The sequence below is a fragment of the Phocoena phocoena genome, chromosome 12, assembly GCF_963924675.1.
Source record: "Phocoena phocoena chromosome 12, mPhoPho1.1, whole genome shotgun sequence".
Lineage (NCBI taxonomy): Eukaryota > Metazoa > Chordata > Mammalia > Artiodactyla > Phocoenidae > Phocoena > Phocoena phocoena.
Genome location: NC_089230.1, coordinates 79469325 through 79486842, shown reverse-complemented (window position 1 = coordinate 79486842; position 17518 = coordinate 79469325). Strand labels below are relative to the sequence as shown.

Here is a 17518-nt window from a genome sequence, read left to right as displayed (position 1 = left end):
ATGCTCTCCAGTCCTCATATACAGCCAGAAGCCATGGAGAGCATCCATCACCTCAAACAATGTAATTGTGATCTCACCTGGATGCAGGTATACAGATGCTTCTTTCAAAATCATTGGCTTCAGTATTTTCCCCACAGATCTTAATTAGAAAACCTACTCGGGTAAAACTTACTTCCTCTGAATGACTTAAAGCTGTTCGGTAATTAATGTCCTTAAAATTCAAATATCATAGGCTACGGACTCTTAAAATTCTAGAACAGGAAGTAACCAGTAAGGTCATAAAACCTACCACTTAATGTGGGCATGGAAGGAACTGGTTGGTTAGGGATATTTTTGTTGTTGTTGTTTTTCAAATATAACTTGATTAAACAGAAAGACTCTCTATTTTAACACCTCTGTTTTCTCTAGCCCATTTTGATTTAGCAGAATAAAACCAAGTAGCTCCCTCGACGGTGTGCCCCCCAGCACAGATGGAACATGCCTCAAAGGTCAGGTTACCAGGCTCTTCCCTAGCAAGTGGGGCTAGGGGTTTAGGGTGGGGAGATAAGAGTGTCACCTATTCCATTCTTACCAGTGGCCCAGGGGGGCCCCTAGGTCCCATTGCTCCATCTTTTCCAGTAAAGCCCTATTGTAAAAATGAAATTAATTATAGATTAGTGAAATAATGACCAAGTAAAATGGAAAGACACTAGACAGGTTGATAAGAGTGACAGGTGAGGGATTTAACCCAACTGCAGGTAACCTTTCAATATAAAGACAAATATGCCAAAAAAGGTTTTCCATTGAAGTTATGCTTTTTATTGAATAATTCATTTCTATACTCAGTCATTTATATAGTTATAAATATAAATAGAAATCATTTTAAGAATCAATCCAGTCTTCTCCGAAGAAAGCAGATTCCTTTTATGAAGATACTCAGGTTTACTTTTATAAGAGTGTAAAGAAGTCTAAAGGAAGACTAGCCCTTTCTACCAAAAAGTCAATGTCGACTAACTGGCCCAGGAAGGATCAAAGTAAGATGAAGGGAGTGTTGCATCACAGAAGATGCAGGAGGGGCCAACCACCTGGTTAGAAAACCCCCTTCCTTGTTTCCTAAGCAACACCAGACAGCCAGGGCAGGGCCACTGATGCTTCACTCCTCAGGGATTTCTCTCCTCCCCTCCAAGAAAGAGGCAAAACTATCTTAACTCCTCCACTCAAAAGAAAGGAAATCCTCAATCCTCACTCAATTTTTTTATCGGTCCATCTCTCCTCATCTCACAGAAAGGCCAGACCCAGTTAGGGTCGCACTGGGAGAAGAGATCTGTACAGAAGCACCGGGCATCTCTGAGCAGCTTGCGTGGTGCCAAGTGACCTCTGCCTGGAATGAGTCACTCGCTGCCCAGTTAGCATTCATCCCAAGTACAGACCTCTGAAATCCAGCCAAGGATTTCTGAGTCAGGTCGTTTTTTGTGTTGCTGCATTCCTCTGTCAAAGGAGATTTTTGTCTCCTTTGAGAATATGTGTTAATTTTATGCATATTCTTGGATTCTAGCACAAATCAAGAACATTTGGATCAATACCTCCATTAAGTATCCACACTCCCATTGATTTTACAAAATAGGAAGTTTAAATTATTTCTTTAAAATTGTGTTAGAAATATTCCACCCCCTGCAAAAAAAAATTTTTTTTTCCAGAAACTTATAAACATTTCAGACTGTTTTCTGGAAGATCTAGGCCAGACTACAAGTTCATCTCACGTAACATCAACACTGCTTCCGAGAGCCACTTAAGAAGCAGAAATGCTCGGAGTATTGCTTGGACAGTTCAAATGGCATTTCTACCATCTAAGTTTCCTCCAGCTGCTGTACAAGATACACTTTTTTTTTCACTTTTTTTAGGTAAGTATCATATCTCTGAATAATCCTCCTTCAGTCATCCTAAGAACTTCCTGATCAACCATTTTCTCTTTTTTTTCTAGCTTTATTGGGGTATAATTGACAAATAAAAATTGTATGTATTTATGGCGTACATGTGGTGTTTTGATATATGTATACGTTGTGAAGTGATTACCGCAATCAAGATAATTAACACATGTATCACCTCACATAGTTATCATTTTCTTAGGTAGGAGAATATTTAAGATATACTCTATTAGCAAATTTCAAATACACAGTATGGTATTAACTATAGTCGTCACACTGTACATTAGATCTCCAGAACTTATCTTGCATAACTGAAACTTTGTATCCTTTTTTAAAAATTTTTCATTGGGGTGTAGTTGCTTTACAATGTTGTGTTAGGTTCTACTGTACAGCAAAGTGTATCCGCTACACGCATACATATATCCCCTCGTTTTTGGATTTCCTTCCCATTTAGGTCACTGCAGAGTACTGAGTAGAGTTCCCTGTGCTATACGGTAAGTTCTCATTAGTTATCTATTTTATACATAGTATCAATAGTGTATATATGTCAATCTCCATGAAACTTTGTATCCTTTGTCTAATATCTCCCCATTTCTCCCTCTTCCCCGGCCCCTGGCAACCACCGCTGTACTCTGTTTCCATGAGCTCAACCTTTTAAGGATTCCATACATTGAGAGAGATCATGCAGTATTTATCCTTCTGTGCTTGGCTTATTTCAGCTGGCATGTCCTCCAAGTTCAAGGTTCATCCATGTCGTTGCAAATGACAGGATTTCCCTCTTCTTTAAGACAGAGTAATATTCCATTATATACATGATATATATATATCACATTTTTTAATCCATCCATCCATGGATGGACACTTTGGTGTAACCAACCATCTTCTTTTAGAAGAAATACGTATCTAAGTTGGGGTGAAGCAGATTTTATTCTGATGGCCTCAGAAGGGCTACCACTGAGCCATCTGTAGCACTTTGTAGTGTAATTTTTTTTTTTATTCTCCGTTTTCAAAACTGTAGCAGTTATTGCTGCTTCCCTCCATGGGAGGGTGGCTGAGAGGACCTATGGCTGCTTTCACAGATATACTGCGTGTCATGCCTGCACCTGTGGCTCTCTTGCTACTTTCGGACAGTCCCCAGAGCTGTGCCTCATTTGAAAATCATCTGTGCTGAAGGCAACCCATGCCTGCTGTTCCTACCACCTCCACCTTGGTAACATGTCTTCCTCACCATGGTCCTTGGGCTTGCTCTCCTGAGCTGTCTTCTCTTCTCTTCTACCACAGCGTTCAACTTTCTTTCTTTCTTTTAGTTTTCAGCGGAGATGCCTGCACCCAAAGTCTAACTTTCCAAAACTGTTTATGTTCCCTCAGCTGTGCCTTCTACTGTCAACACTAGCAGTAGGAAACTATAGTGGTAGGTGATGGAAAAAGACAAATGATTTCCTGAAGACTTTCCTTAGCCTCAACACGGGAGTCCTGGGTGGCGTCACCAGGACTGGGTTCACAGGTTAGAGCTAGAAGAACGCAGTCCTTTCCACTCCCTCAATTTTCAGGGACACAGCGATGGCAGCGGTGGCTGCCTGACTGCCAGTTCAGGAGGAACGTGTTGATGGGATGGCACTGGCCACCCAGCGAGTCTGCACAAAGCCCGCACTGCATGATGGGCCCAACAGGGCTTCAGTAGCAGCGGCAGCAAGAGAGGCGGCCCATCATTTTTTTTTTTTAATTGGACTATCGTTGGTTTACAACATTGTGTTTAATTTCTGCTGTATAGCACAGTGACTCAGTTATACACACACACACACACACACACACACACACACACACATTCTCTTTCATATTCTTTCCCATTATGGTTTATCACAGGATATTGAACAATATGCATCATTACTTCCTGATTGCGGTATTTTTGGTTTTGTTGACTAACTGAATAGACTGACTTGTCACCTTTGCAATCTCACTATTGTCCTTTATTGTAAAATAAGAATTCCAAAAACCTGAAGTGCCAGTCTCAAAAGAGTCAGAAGAATATGTATATAGAAGTACCACTGGGTCCCAGACTCCCAGAGAATACAGTTTTCTCTTTGACCTCACTCTCTCATAAACTCAAGAGTAGGCATTGGAGCAAATAACTTTCACTGGCAAATCATCCAAATCTGGAATTATCTGGGCAAAATCTTTGCTCCATCCGACTGACCCAACTCTCCTGCCCCACGATGTCGGGGAGGTGTTAAGGGTCACAAATCAATGCCTTTAGTGACAGCTATTATAGCCCTGGCCCTCTGAGACCCTGCTGCTAGTCCTGTGTTTTAACTTGGTAAGTCAGAATCCACCCAACTCTCAGACTGTTGTCTGGACCAGAAGGTGCTGAAAAGTCATTAGTGCCTTGGTTCCGAGCAACTCTAAAATAGTTTATTAAAGCATTCGTCGCCTCCTATGAAAGCAAATTTTCTATAACATTGGATTAGAGCACAGAAGCCATGTTCACTGTGCTTCTCATTTACTTGTCCTAGAAAAAATTGGGTCTCCTGCACTGATTTCATCATAAGTCAAGAGCAAAACTGAAATCTGCCACAAATGAGCAAAATCCCTACTAGGTTCCGGTCGGCTTTCCATCACAGAGGCCTACAGGGGGTATCTGAGTTCTAAAGGTGTAGAAAAGATGTCCCTGACTGCATAGAAAGTGCCACGGAAATCAAGACTGTTCTTAGAGTTACGTAAGAGATGCTTCATAACAAAGATGTTAATTTTAGGATTCAAAGCAATTTGCTAGGATTCGTGAATCTCTCTCCAATGAACCAAAATTCCTTTTAGGGACTTGTTTTTCCAAATATGATAAAGGAAAAAATTTTTCCAAAATTAAAATTCTGACAACTCATTTGAAGTCCCACCATTTTGTTTCATAGACCTTGAGATTGACCTGGTATCGGCTGGTCCGCTGATATTAGCTTTTCTGCCTCCCGTGAGATGTGTGAACTCCGCATCTCCAGCCACGCAAATTGAATTATGGGGGGTTCTTAATTAATAGGCAACAATGTGATATCATTTCCAACATCTTTACAGCCTGCCCAAGAAAACTTACTCTGTCTCCTGGAGGGCCCATTGGTCCTGGTGGGCCAGGTAATCCCGGGGTTCCCTACACAAAAGGAAACAAACAAGTGAAACACTGTGATTAACTTCTTGTGTGAGAAAAGGGATTTGTGTTATTCTCTAAGATGTTTGGGGAAAAAATGCAGGGGGCTCTGAAAGGAAACAGACACTCAGAAGCAAGCCCAGTGCCAGCCCAAGAGGAAGATGCTCGCTCAGTCATCAAGCCCAGACCTGACTGAACAGCACAAGCTTGAAGCCTAAAACCAGGCAACGGAATGGAAACGACGCGCAGCACATGGCCAGGCTTCTGCTTTACTGCGTAACCGTGGCTCACCTTTTGAGGCACCACAAGGGCAGCTACGCAAATAACACTTGACCAGCAAAGAAGAGGCAGCGTGAAGAACAACTCACCGTCCGACCTGGAAGTCCCGGCTCTCCAGCATCGCCCTTCATGCCCTGGCGACCCTGGAGCAAGCAGCGGGAAAACAGGTCTCAGGTGTTTTACAGAAATTAAGTGAAAAGGAAAGACGTGAGCCATTCCTGAAATCTCTGTCACTTCATAAATCCAGTGAAGCATATTTGTGATGGGAGGTGAACCAATTATTTGGGGGACCGATGTTCACTTTTTAAACTACAAATGCTGTTATAATTTCCACTTATCATGTTATGGGAGAATTTTATATAATCATGGGAGAATATGTCTCCTTTGAAAGAACCTAATTTAACATAGGGATTTTCACAGAAATAGAAGTTGAAGGGAAAACTGTTTTTTATTTAATATAGTTAATTTGGCGCTCATTTTAATAGATATTCAATGAAACACTATAACATAATTTTGGTCTTTATAACTACATGCTAGAAGACACTTGTTACACAGGCAAATCTGAATTAATTAAAGCTGATAAACTTCATTTAGTAGCAATAATAAGAAAAGGTAAAAGCCCCTAAATCTCCCTTTTGGACATAAGAAGCTGAAAGTAGATGCATTTAACCCTTTTGAGTGTAAAAGGTCTAGCCCTTCAAATGTTTCATTTCTAGTGATATCTGATACAGATTGTTTTTCCTCTAAATGCCAAAAGGATGTATGTGTCTTCTATTATGGCATCTTTAAAAAGGAGTTTAGAACTAAACTTAAAACTATGAAATTATCTGTATTCTTATTCATTTACTGTATGTTTTAAAGTATGGGGAAAAGTAGTTAAATAAAATATGAGCCTTTAAAGATAAAACACCTCTTTGTAAGTTCAGATTAGCATTTGGAACAAAAGGTAAACATTTTATTAAAAATTTTTATAGAAGTAATGATGTAGATAAATAAAGCAAGCTTGCCTTGAAGTCATAAACATTAGAAAAGGACCCCGGGGCTGCCACAGACTCAAAGCATTATCAAAGCTTTCAGGATGTTGAAGGATATTTACATTACTTAGTAAAAAATGTTTTTAAAGGTCAAATAATTAGCAACAATTTTTCCTACACAGTTACGTATTATTACATACAGTATTCACATATCTGAAATTACAGTCATAGGAAGTCATCTCAATGACCAAAATTTGTTGAGTTCTCTGAGAAAACATTTGAGTTTGGCGAAATAGAATAAAAAAATGTTCCAGTTAAACTCAACGTTAATCCACCACCCTCATTCCATACAGAAAGCTTTGTGCTTACCTGTTCTCCTGGAATAGAGAGGCCGTTGGGTCCCTGGGGGCCTGGCGGACCCTGGGGACCGGGAGGACCTGTATCTCCACGAGGACCAGGGGGGCCCTAAATACACGGGAGAGAAACAAGCACAAAGTCATGGAATGCCCTTCCAGTGCCTGTCTTCATAACTCTAAGACACCAATCATATAATCTTTGCAAACATTGTACAAATCTGTCCATCTATAAAAACATGTAATGCCATTCCTTTCTTCCCTTTGCTACTCATTAAAAGAACAACTGGAAAGTCCAATAAATTCACAAGAGCACTTATATTTCCAAAATTCCTATTAAAAGTAGGTTTCTAAAAGAAACACATTGAATATAATATATTCATATATTTATAGTCCTAGATTCATTCAGAGATCAAAGCTCAAAATTCACTGGATTTGATTTCTTTTAAGCTCGCCCTGATTTCTCTTAGACCTGGGCTTATTTCCGGGACTAACGTATGTAGAAGTCAAGCAAGGAAAGAGCAGATACGTTCACGCTATGCTGGAGCTTCTTTGCAGTGTGTCTAGGTGGAAAAGGCACAAACTTGGAGTCAGACGGACCTGGATCAGTCAGCACCCCAGCCTCACTTTCCTAACTGGGTTAGCTTATCATTAGTGATAGTATGACAAAAACTACACATCATCTTCATAATATATTCCCCTAAGAAGCTTCAGTTGTCTTATGGAGACCAGTATGGAACCGGTAGAAGGGGCTGGTGACCTGCCATGAACACACATGTGGCTGCTCAGCTATTTCTCTGAGACAGGTGAACCGTCGTCCCCAGCAGGACCCTGCTCCCTGTGGGGTCTTCCAACTGATGGCCAGGTCACCCCCTCTGCTTCCCCATGTGACAGCAGAGCCCTTAGGTGCTTCTGCAGATTTCCCATGTGCGATTCCTACATCAGTGAGATGCCCGGTACATTCTTTATCTGGCTAGCCTAATCCATCATTTTGACACCCAGAGAAAAGACAGAGATAATTATTGCCTAAGGCACACTAAACTTGAATCAATTTGCTCAAGTTGTAGAAATTTGAATAACCAGACTTTAACATGCAGGTGAAAATAAAAATGCACTCTAAAATATACTTACAATTGCCCCACTGATACCTCTTTCACCTCTGGGACCTTTAGCACCAGGTCCTCCCTAAAATACATAGTAAGAGTACATTTTAGAGTGAACACAGGGAAGTAGGAAGAAGTTGATATATAAAAATTGCTTCGAGAAGCAGTGCATTCTCCAGACAATACAGTTATTTATAAAATATGGAAGTAAATACTTTATATCCTACAAATGTGTGGGGAAAGAGAATTTTGAAACTTTGTACATTCTAAGGATCTCATTTTTACGTTCTGAACTTTTCTTAATTGTTAGCAAATTTTGAAGTTTATTTGAGAATTTGAGGTTTACTGGGAAAAAAACAAGCATTACTTAAATACTATAGTTAAGTATTTTTAAGGAGAAAAATCTGTTTTGGAATTATATGAATGCATTCTTCAGGGACAATAATATGCAAAAAGAAGAACTCTCAAAATCTCAGAACAAACAGGAATTCAGAGACCACTGAACAAAGACGAAATAAACATGATAGTGAGATCCAACAACGTTATCATACAATTAGAGGGAAAAAAATCCCTACTTCTCAAGAACATCTGAGTCACATCCAGCATATAATTTTATGATTACAAATATAAATCAGGTAAGTCACTGTTAATTGCAAATAGTCTTATGTTGAATCTTGCTTTGCTCTTTAATATCTTTATGTTTTGCTTTAGGAAAACTCACATCACAAAAATATGTTTACAAAATCATCAGGACCACTGGTAATTCCAGAGACATTTTGATTCCGTATATGCGGAGCTAGTTTGTAATTAACTTAAAATCAATTTACATTATTTGCTATGACCCATGTATAGTAAAATCTGGTGTTCTGAGGCTCTCTGAACTGTTCGTATGTTAATTAACCATTTTCTTAAAAGAGTTCCATAGAGCTTAAAGGTATCACTTCCATTCTGAAAAACCAGCCCAGGTCAGATGTTAGATTGACTAAATCGGGGAGTCCACATTGATTAATGAGACACATGAGTGTACTCTTCAAGGTTTTGCATTGCATTTTCTCGGTCTCCCCTCCACCCATGAATAGACCTGGTCAGTCTTCCCACTCAAGTTATTCCTAACACCAACACTTTCACCCAGAGTTTATGATATCATCACATATGTATATTATCCTCTATGTTATTCTCTGATATGTTTGCTAATAACGTACACATATGCTAGGTTCTAAACAAGTTGTGGTTGGGCCAGCCTCTCAACCATGGCTCCATAACATACGTACGAGAAGCCTCAGGAAACAAAGGAATTTTCAAACTCAAGTGATCACAGAGAGAAACCCAGATTCACATCTTTAAGAGAAAAGCTCTTGAATGCTAGCCGATATCATTCATTCTTGTGTGGCTAGAGAAATGTGTTCAGATGTGTTCAAATTTTCTTCTTGATCTACTCCACTTCAGATCTCAAAAGATGCTACAAGAATGGTGTACAATGCAGCTTGTTCTGCCCTAGAACACACCAGTGGCTGGGAGCTTCTTACGCGTGACATACCGGCCAAAGGGTGATCATGCCCAAGATTTACCAGGAAAAACTAGAGGAGCTATTTGTTTCCTTACCGCAGGGCCTGGTGGTCCTGGAGGTCCAATGCTGTCCTGCGTACACGTGCAAGCATTTGGAAGACTGGGGCATTTTGCTTCATCTCTCTGAAAGTTTGAAAAGAATATTTATCTATGAATTGATGGTAAAAACAGCTTCCCATCCCCCATGCTCACTAATCTTATATACACAAGGGAATCTGTTTCCCAACTTGAAGAAATAATTTTTAGCTATGATTACAAACAGTCTTATGTTGAATCTTGCTTTGATCCTAATGTCTTTATTTTATGTTTTGCTTTAGGAAACCTCCCACAACAAAAATACGTTTACAAAACTATCATCGAGACCATTGGCTATTTAATCCAATTTTCTCTAGTCTGGCGTTAGAGAAAGGCTGAGTATCTCAGATATGGAGGCCCATTTCCTTCAGAACAAAATCTAAAATCCTTTCCAGGCCTACAGGGGCTTACAAGCAGCAGCACACCACCTTGCCCCTCCCACTGCCCTTCACTCTGCCCCAGCGCTCCCTCATCCACTTCTTGCTTCTCAGATGTTTAGGGCACCTTGCCGCCTTAGGGCCTTTGCACTTACAGTCCCCTCTGGCTGGAAGTCTCTATCTCCATTATCCACATTGTTTGTCCTCTCACTTCACTCAGGTCTCTGCTTAAATCTCCCCTTATCACCGACGGCTGAGAGTACTCACCTGGCTATCTCTCCCTGTACCCTGGCGTGTTTTCACGCAAGGACTTTTCACTCTATAACGTACTGTATACCTACTTGTTCATTCCTCCTCTCCCCCTGCCTTTCACTAGAATATTCCCTTTCACTGCTGTAACCCCGGCACATAGGATAGTGCCTGGCTTACAACAGGCGCTCAGTAAGTATCTGTTGAATAAATAACGCATACTCATCCCGTGGGTACATGCAGCTCACTGTTGCCTAAAGCTTCAAATCCATCATCAGCATTCACCTTTGTAATTATTACAACCTACACAGATACTATGGGTAAAAGCCATCATCTTGAAAAGAAATATGGTTATTTCTACTTAGATATCCAGAGAGGTGACGGCTTATCCTGTAAAATGCTGGTATTTTACAAGCAATAGGAAGGACTCTGCAATAAGTGGGTTTATCAGACGCACTGATTCAGCTGGACTTTTCTGACTATGCATAACCACCTTGGCTGGCAGGGAGGATTTCCATATGTGGTTCTCTACATTCTTGATTTTGAGGGAGGGGTCCCCAGCCTGAGCCTTGCGTGTCCCCGGCTCCATCCTGGAGATGCAGCTGCAGAGGGCTACTTGCTCTCCCAAGCCATCCACGCCCACATCCCTTATTCCTCGGGGACTCTTAACACCGCCACAGAATTCCATTCTGTTTTACTTACCCTGGAAGGAATATCACAGCATCTGTCTCTACTGGTCCACACTGGACTGCAGACAATATCAAAATTCTGGATTTGGAACTGCAAACAACCAACAGCAACATGAGCTAAAGATGCGTGAAAACATTTCATATTAACGTTTCCACATTTTAACCTCTGCCAACTTCTCACAGAGACGCTCTTGAGGGAACAGGCAATGAAAGCAATGTGATCCTTACTTCATAAGAACAGAAAAACCTATGCCCGAGAGAAAGCGATAGTAAAGCAAAATGCGTACGTGATAGTCCCACTTCTGATCCACTTCCTTGGCTAAAATGAAATGTTTGATTGAGTTTTGGGTTTTTTTAAGAAAACATTAATTTCTTTATTTACTTAAAAATTAAGAATGTACTTAATTCTGAATTTGAAGACTACACACATTTAAATCAACTTTTAAAAGTCCACCCTTGCAGAAAAGTAACATTAAAAAAAAATATTCCTCACTTATTCTAAAATTGATGCCCTTCTTTTCATAAGTTCTTACCTAGGGGCTAACTGATAATTTTATGATTACCTTCAGCTTAACTATTTCAACATAGTATATATTTTCTATCTTTCTACATTTAAAAAAATAGAGCTCTTTTGATAAAAATTGTTTCGCTGCAGCCATTCTTTTATAAACCTAATGGAATTGTTCTATTTAAATATCAAATCCAATATTCAATAATGATTTTAATCACAATTATATTCAATTTGCACTCTTTGGTTCTACATTGTGGAATAAACATTTCACTTTTGAATCAAGAAGAAGGAAATCCTATCCGTGGAAGAAAGCTACATTCAGCAAATGCAATTTTAAAAATAACAGAAGCCAAGGCTATTAGTCTTGCTTTTAGAACAATGTTATTATTGGTCAACATTTAATATGAACTTAATTAGCCTGGTACAGTGAAAACCTTAGGCTTAAAATGTTACTACTAAGTAGCATTGTAAAAGGGTTGGCAAGCCCCCGCCTCCAACTTGAGCCAGTGACACGTGTGAGTGAGGGGTGGCTGACCGACTACACTCATCTTCCTTCTGAGGCAGATGTGACCCCCCAGTGAGGGGAGAGCAAGTCTGTGACGGTCACAGCCAGTGTCCACAGATGCGTAGTGTCCTGAGTGCGCACATTTTTATTAATAGTTACTACCTTTGAAGAACAAAAACTGAATTGGTTTAGATTTCACTGATTATCCTGGAAACTATTTGTGTTGTACTCTCCAGTTTGATTCAGTTCCAGGTCGACTACACGATGTTCTCTGGTGCCTTGACAACTTAATTTGTTTCTAGCAGTAAAGCCCATTATCATGTTCTGTCAGTAGCATATTTTCTCAGTGTAACTTTTCCAGCGTTTCAATCTAACCAAGAAATAAAACAATTTAAAACTCACCGAGGAAGAAAACTTCCCTGATTACTTTTAAAAATGTCATTTCAATCTTAATACAAGGTACCAAGAAAAATAAAAATGTGTCACTTACTGTGGCTGATTTCCTCTCCCCTTTAAGTAGTTTTCCAAGAATTTCATAACCATCAGTTGTGATATTTCCAGCTTCCCTGATGTCCTTCTCTATAATTTCATAGCAGTCAATGTAAATCTTAACACTTTTGGAGGTCACTACGATATGAACCTAAAAAGATCATTTGTTTCCATTACAAAATTTCTACCCAGAACAACCTGGCTCCTACATATTTCAGATCACAGTTTTTAAAAAATGTGTTCTTAAAGCTATTCTCGTCCCAAGTCAAGAGGCTTGGACTAAGAATCCAAGCACCAGGTTGCCGTGTCAATGTCATTTATTAACAGCATCAAATTAAATGAACCACTTAAGCTTTCTGGGTCTCAGTTTCCTTCAGCTATTATACACTTGCATAATTTCTTATTTTCCCCACTCTGTACTCTTCCTGAGATGGCCAGAGATACTGTAGTAGATCAGATGCTCCTGTAAACTATAAAGAGCTATTCAGAAAAGAAGCAGACTCAACAGATGTAGAGAACAAACTAGTGGTTACCAGTGGGGAGAGGCAAGCGGAGGGGCAGGATAGGGATACAGCAAAATAGGGGTAGGGGACTAAGGGGTATAAACTATTATGTATAAAATAAGCTACAAGGATATATTGTACAGCACAGGGAACAGAGCCAATATTTTATAGTAAGTATTTAAGAATAAATTTTTTTAAATGAGCTATTCAAATACAAGTTAATAAATCATTAATATATTATTATACTCAGGACAAAGGAGCCTCGAATGTCTTCCACTGATTTTGCTAAATTCCATTTTTAATTTGTTAGTCCCTAATCCCTGCCAAAAAGATCTTACACACCATGTAGATACCTAACATAGGAAAGAGCTAGCACGTGTCTTTTATAGAGATTCAGCTCTGGAAATCAATAGATTCAAGATTCAGTTTCCTTATAAGAAAATAATCTTGTTGATTTATTTTTTTATCTGATATTGAAGACACTCAGAATCTCAAAAAATCTATTAGTACAGATAATTAAGAAAACATCTGTATTTCAGTCATGTAAAGAATGGCTGCGGGTAATCTTTGACTTTATAGTTATACTCAGAGTTTCCACTTATCACAGCCCAAATACTCAAGTAAGCCCATGATGATTACTTTGAAAAGTTTGGCTCCAAGTTAAGGAACAGAAATGCCCTTAAATGCTTTGAGTAAATAAGCATAAGACAATCTCTCGGGATTTTTTTAAGCAGTAAATATTTTTTTCCACATAGAATCACCACCAAAACACTAATTTAGTGCATCTATAAGTGGTAAGTATGAATTATATATTGCTTTTATATAAAAGTGATATCTGGCTTACTAAAAATAATTTTAAATACCCCCAGGGCAATCATCTAATACTGAACTCAAGAAGAACACCATACAAACATTCCCAAGATATTTATTACCTAATAAGAACTAAAACTTATTTGTTGGCTCTTATACGAACAATCTCAGAAGCAAACATTCACAAACTATTTGAAAAATCATAGTATCCAGAAAAATTATTTCAAAATCAAAACTTTCAATTTTTGAAACAAAGTTATTCCAAATACACTTGTCATTCAATGCTAACCAGAAAGAAACACATGCTAAAAATATATTTTGCTACAATCTCTTCAGTGTGTTTCATTGCATTTTAAACACATGCATAATTACATTTCAGAGCGGCTTTTGTCTGGAGACCATTGTCCCAAGTATTTAGGGACTCTTTCCCAACTGGGAAGCATTGTTGGACACAGACCAGTAGAAAGAAATAGGAACACCCTTGTAAACTCATCACCCTTCCCAAGGTCTCCCATTCCCTAAAACCTTATTTGTCATCTATTCCACTTCTTTGTCTCATTAGAAATCTCTCTCTTGAATCTATGTCGTCTGTTACAACAGGATGGAGACATAGAAAACGCTTCAAGAGAATTCTCCAGAAGCAGTAGTTGTCTGCCATTCCTTACTTAAGCTATCCCCATCTCTCCCAAGAGCCCCCTGTATGTTATTCTCACTAATTTGCTGCTATCAGAGAACTACTCGTTCTTATCTCAAGGACTGAAGAACTTCAGTTCCTGAATTACATGGAAAATGAGAGAAGAGTGTTCGAATCCTTGGATCAGTGGAATGTAAGTAGCCAATAGTGATCGCACTTGGTACTTGAATAGATAGGATAAATGAGAGTAGGTCAGAAGAACGGTGTGGGGGAATGAAGGAGGGAAAACAGTATAATGAAAAAGTAGAGGAGGAACTAAAAACAAAGAAAGACATTAGAAAAAGAGAAGGTAGAGAATTTGAGGAGAAAAGAACGCTTGTGAGAACAGGAAAGAGGCATTATGTAAAACCTAAGAATACAAATACTTCTCTCTATGAAGCCAAATTAAGAAGGGAATGTCAAAAAATAATTATCTTGATTTGCAATAATTAATGACTGTCACTCTTGACCTCTTCAAAATACTGCCTTATTTTGCTCAGTAAAATGAAGCATTCAATGAAAGTTGGAAATTAGTAATAGTTACATTATTAATAATTGCTCCTAAATGGTTATCCATTGGTTAATAGAGGGCTGAATTTCTAATATCTTCAGTGGGTATGGAAGAAAAATAAAATAGTCTTTTTGGGCGAGTTATTCAAGTGTAAGATTAATAGGTGTATCAATGAGCCAAAAAAAAGTTCCTAAGAACTTTGCCAGATTCAACATCTATTATCGGACAAGGAGAAGTTGAAGCCAGTAATATTTGTCTAGAATCTGCTTTCCCAATGAGGCATTTATTTTGCTGGACCTTACCAGGAAAGTCTGTAAACTGTTAAGCAAATATGGCTTTATTCTCAGAGATCTCTGATTTTCCATCATTGCTTTTTGCTTCTCACTAATGCGCATGCTGAGGCCTCTCCAAGCCCCATGAAGAGAGTCCCTTGTCATCCTCACCAAGAATCTGATTCATGAATACAAAGAACATTCTGGAAAGAAGCCAAGATTCTCAGGAAGAGAATCAGCAAGAAATTCAGCTAAATCTACCCAAGTACAGGGTCGTTCTTCAATTTTCACTTGAGAATCACATTGAACTAGAAATATTTGTCTTCTGTGTATGGGGACTAACTTTCTGAGCACTACACTGGGGAAATTTTAGACTACTTGTACGACAAGTAGTCTTCCTCCTGTTAACTTGAGTCAGTGGATGAAGAAATTCCATTAAAAAGTCCACTCCTGGGCTTCCCTGGTGGCGCAGTGGTTGAGAGTCCGCCTGCCGATGCAGGGGACACGGGTTCGTGCCCCGGTCCGGGAAGATCCCACGTGCCGCGGAGCGGCTGGGCCCGTGAGCCATGGCCGCTGAGCCTGCGCGTCCGGAGCCTGTGCTCCGCAACGGGAGAGGCCACAACAGTGAGAGACCCGCGTTCCGCAAAAAAAAAAAAAAAAAAAATCCACTCCTAACCTAGACGGTGCTTTTCATTTCTAACGCTGCCAACTTCAGCACTCTTATCTGTAAGTTAATTTTCCTGACAGCAAGTTTCTATTTATCCTCAATGTTGAGATTTAAAAAATTAAGATCATCAAGAATAGATAATCCCCTAAGAATTTATCTTAGAACTTTTAATAAGATTTTTTTAGAGACGTTGTAAATGTGTTCATGCAGAAGTTAATTTAGTAAACAGTTGTCTTAATTATTTTGATAGTTAATGATAACTTTTGGACTGGCATGTTTGTAACTTTTCAATAAACAAGCAGGCAGAAGCAGCTTACTATTCTCTATAAAAGAGTAAATAATTTGATCAATTAAATACAATCCACAAAAATTAAGCTTTTGAAACAAAACGACATAAAGGTTCAAAGTAAAATGGTAGGTATTAAAATGGGCATACAATATTGTATATACTACACGACTCATATTCTGAAAAGACATTAGCATTGAAAACACATTGAAATATTAATAGTAGTTATCTCATGGTTAGTAGAATTATCGTTTTAAATTTCCTTCTCTGAATTAATCAAATTCCTTGAAATAAGGTATTGTTTTTAAAAGACATGGCTATGTTTCCACCAGTTTAACATGACATTTTAATAAATAATAAATTAAATTAGTTTAAATTTTAAGTCATATACGTTTTTCTACAAATAACTTTTTCTATAAATATTTATTTTTCTATAATCTTACGTTTTTACCTTATGAAAACTTCCATAGAATAATGTCTTCACTTCCTCTGTGTCAAATGTAATAGTTTGTACCTCACCCCTTGTATCCTTGTTAAAGAATGATAATGTCTTGCTAGAAGCTGTAATCAACACATAATTGTTATTAAATCAAATGCATGGACACTCTATATTGAAAGTATTAACAAATAATTCTTGTTGGAGAATTCTCTAAAAAAATTAATAACTTCAGTTAAGATAAAATGTAATTCAAATATTTACTGATATATTTTTAGAACTTTAAACATAAAAGCATAATCAAGTAAATATATATATATATATATATATATATATATATCCAGAAGGTTCTTAAAGAAAGAGAAAAGGAAAAACATAATCAAAAATATGCGTGCATGTGCCTTAAAATAAGATAAATTATAATCCTTACGATCTGCAATCACCCCAACTTGTGGTTTGTAGTCTCTGTCTGTGATCTGCCAAATTGCGAAAGGGTCATTGGGAGTTTCTGGGAGAAGTCTGAATAGTAATATAATCGTATATGAAGTGGGGAGGCCATTGGGATGTAGATCTCTGTTGGATGAAACAAAATTAATTAATTAATAAGGATTTCTCACCAGAAATAGAGGATATTTTAAATCTTTGGGCTAGAATCTCATCATGAGTAGTATTAGAAGCCATTTGTAATAATCTGGTTACATATTAGAAGGGGAAAAATTTAAGAATGACCTCAAAATAGCAAACACTAAAGACCCATTATGTAAGCAGTAATAGATGATTTATAATCGGATAAAGTCACAAAAGTCTGGGAAATTGCCAAGTGGTCTTTCATCCTACTGGTAATAAATCATTTCTTCTAAGCACATAGATAATTATAAAACTATATAATGATTTTAGGGTGATAAAACTTGTATCTAGGGATGTAATTTAAAGAGAGTAAATCTTACTAAATATATTTAATTTCCAACATCAGGAGTATGAGATCATAAGCAAGATGGCTTAAGGCTTTAATTGCGCCCTCCCTGTATCTAACAGTTTTTACACTTCCCTAGTACTCCCTTAAAATCAAGTAAATCAAATAATCTCCAGAAGGTCACTTGTTCCCCGAAACAAAACCAGTAATAGATTTTATGGCCACGTACATTGTGATTCAATT

At 38.3% G+C, this 17518-nt stretch overlaps 1 protein-coding gene across 1 annotated transcript in view; it reads right to left on the bottom strand.

Moving 5' to 3' along the window:
• Window positions 1–17518, bottom strand: part of COL12A1 (collagen type XII alpha 1 chain) — a 110149-nt gene that overhangs the window by 10527 nt on the left and 82104 nt on the right. The window contains exons 49-58 of the mRNA XM_065889016.1: window positions 16793–16935; window positions 16378–16487; window positions 12206–12355; window positions 10713–10790; window positions 9346–9432; window positions 7772–7825; window positions 6657–6752; window positions 5403–5456; window positions 4984–5037; window positions 572–625 (exon numbers count right to left, since the gene is read on the bottom strand). Of these exons, the coding sequence (XP_065745088.1) occupies window positions 572–625; window positions 4984–5037; window positions 5403–5456; window positions 6657–6752; window positions 7772–7825; window positions 9346–9432; window positions 10713–10790; window positions 12206–12355; window positions 16378–16487; window positions 16793–16935 (880 nt within the window). The remainder of the gene's footprint in view (window positions 1–571; window positions 626–4983; window positions 5038–5402; window positions 5457–6656; window positions 6753–7771; window positions 7826–9345; window positions 9433–10712; window positions 10791–12205; window positions 12356–16377; window positions 16488–16792; window positions 16936–17518) is intronic.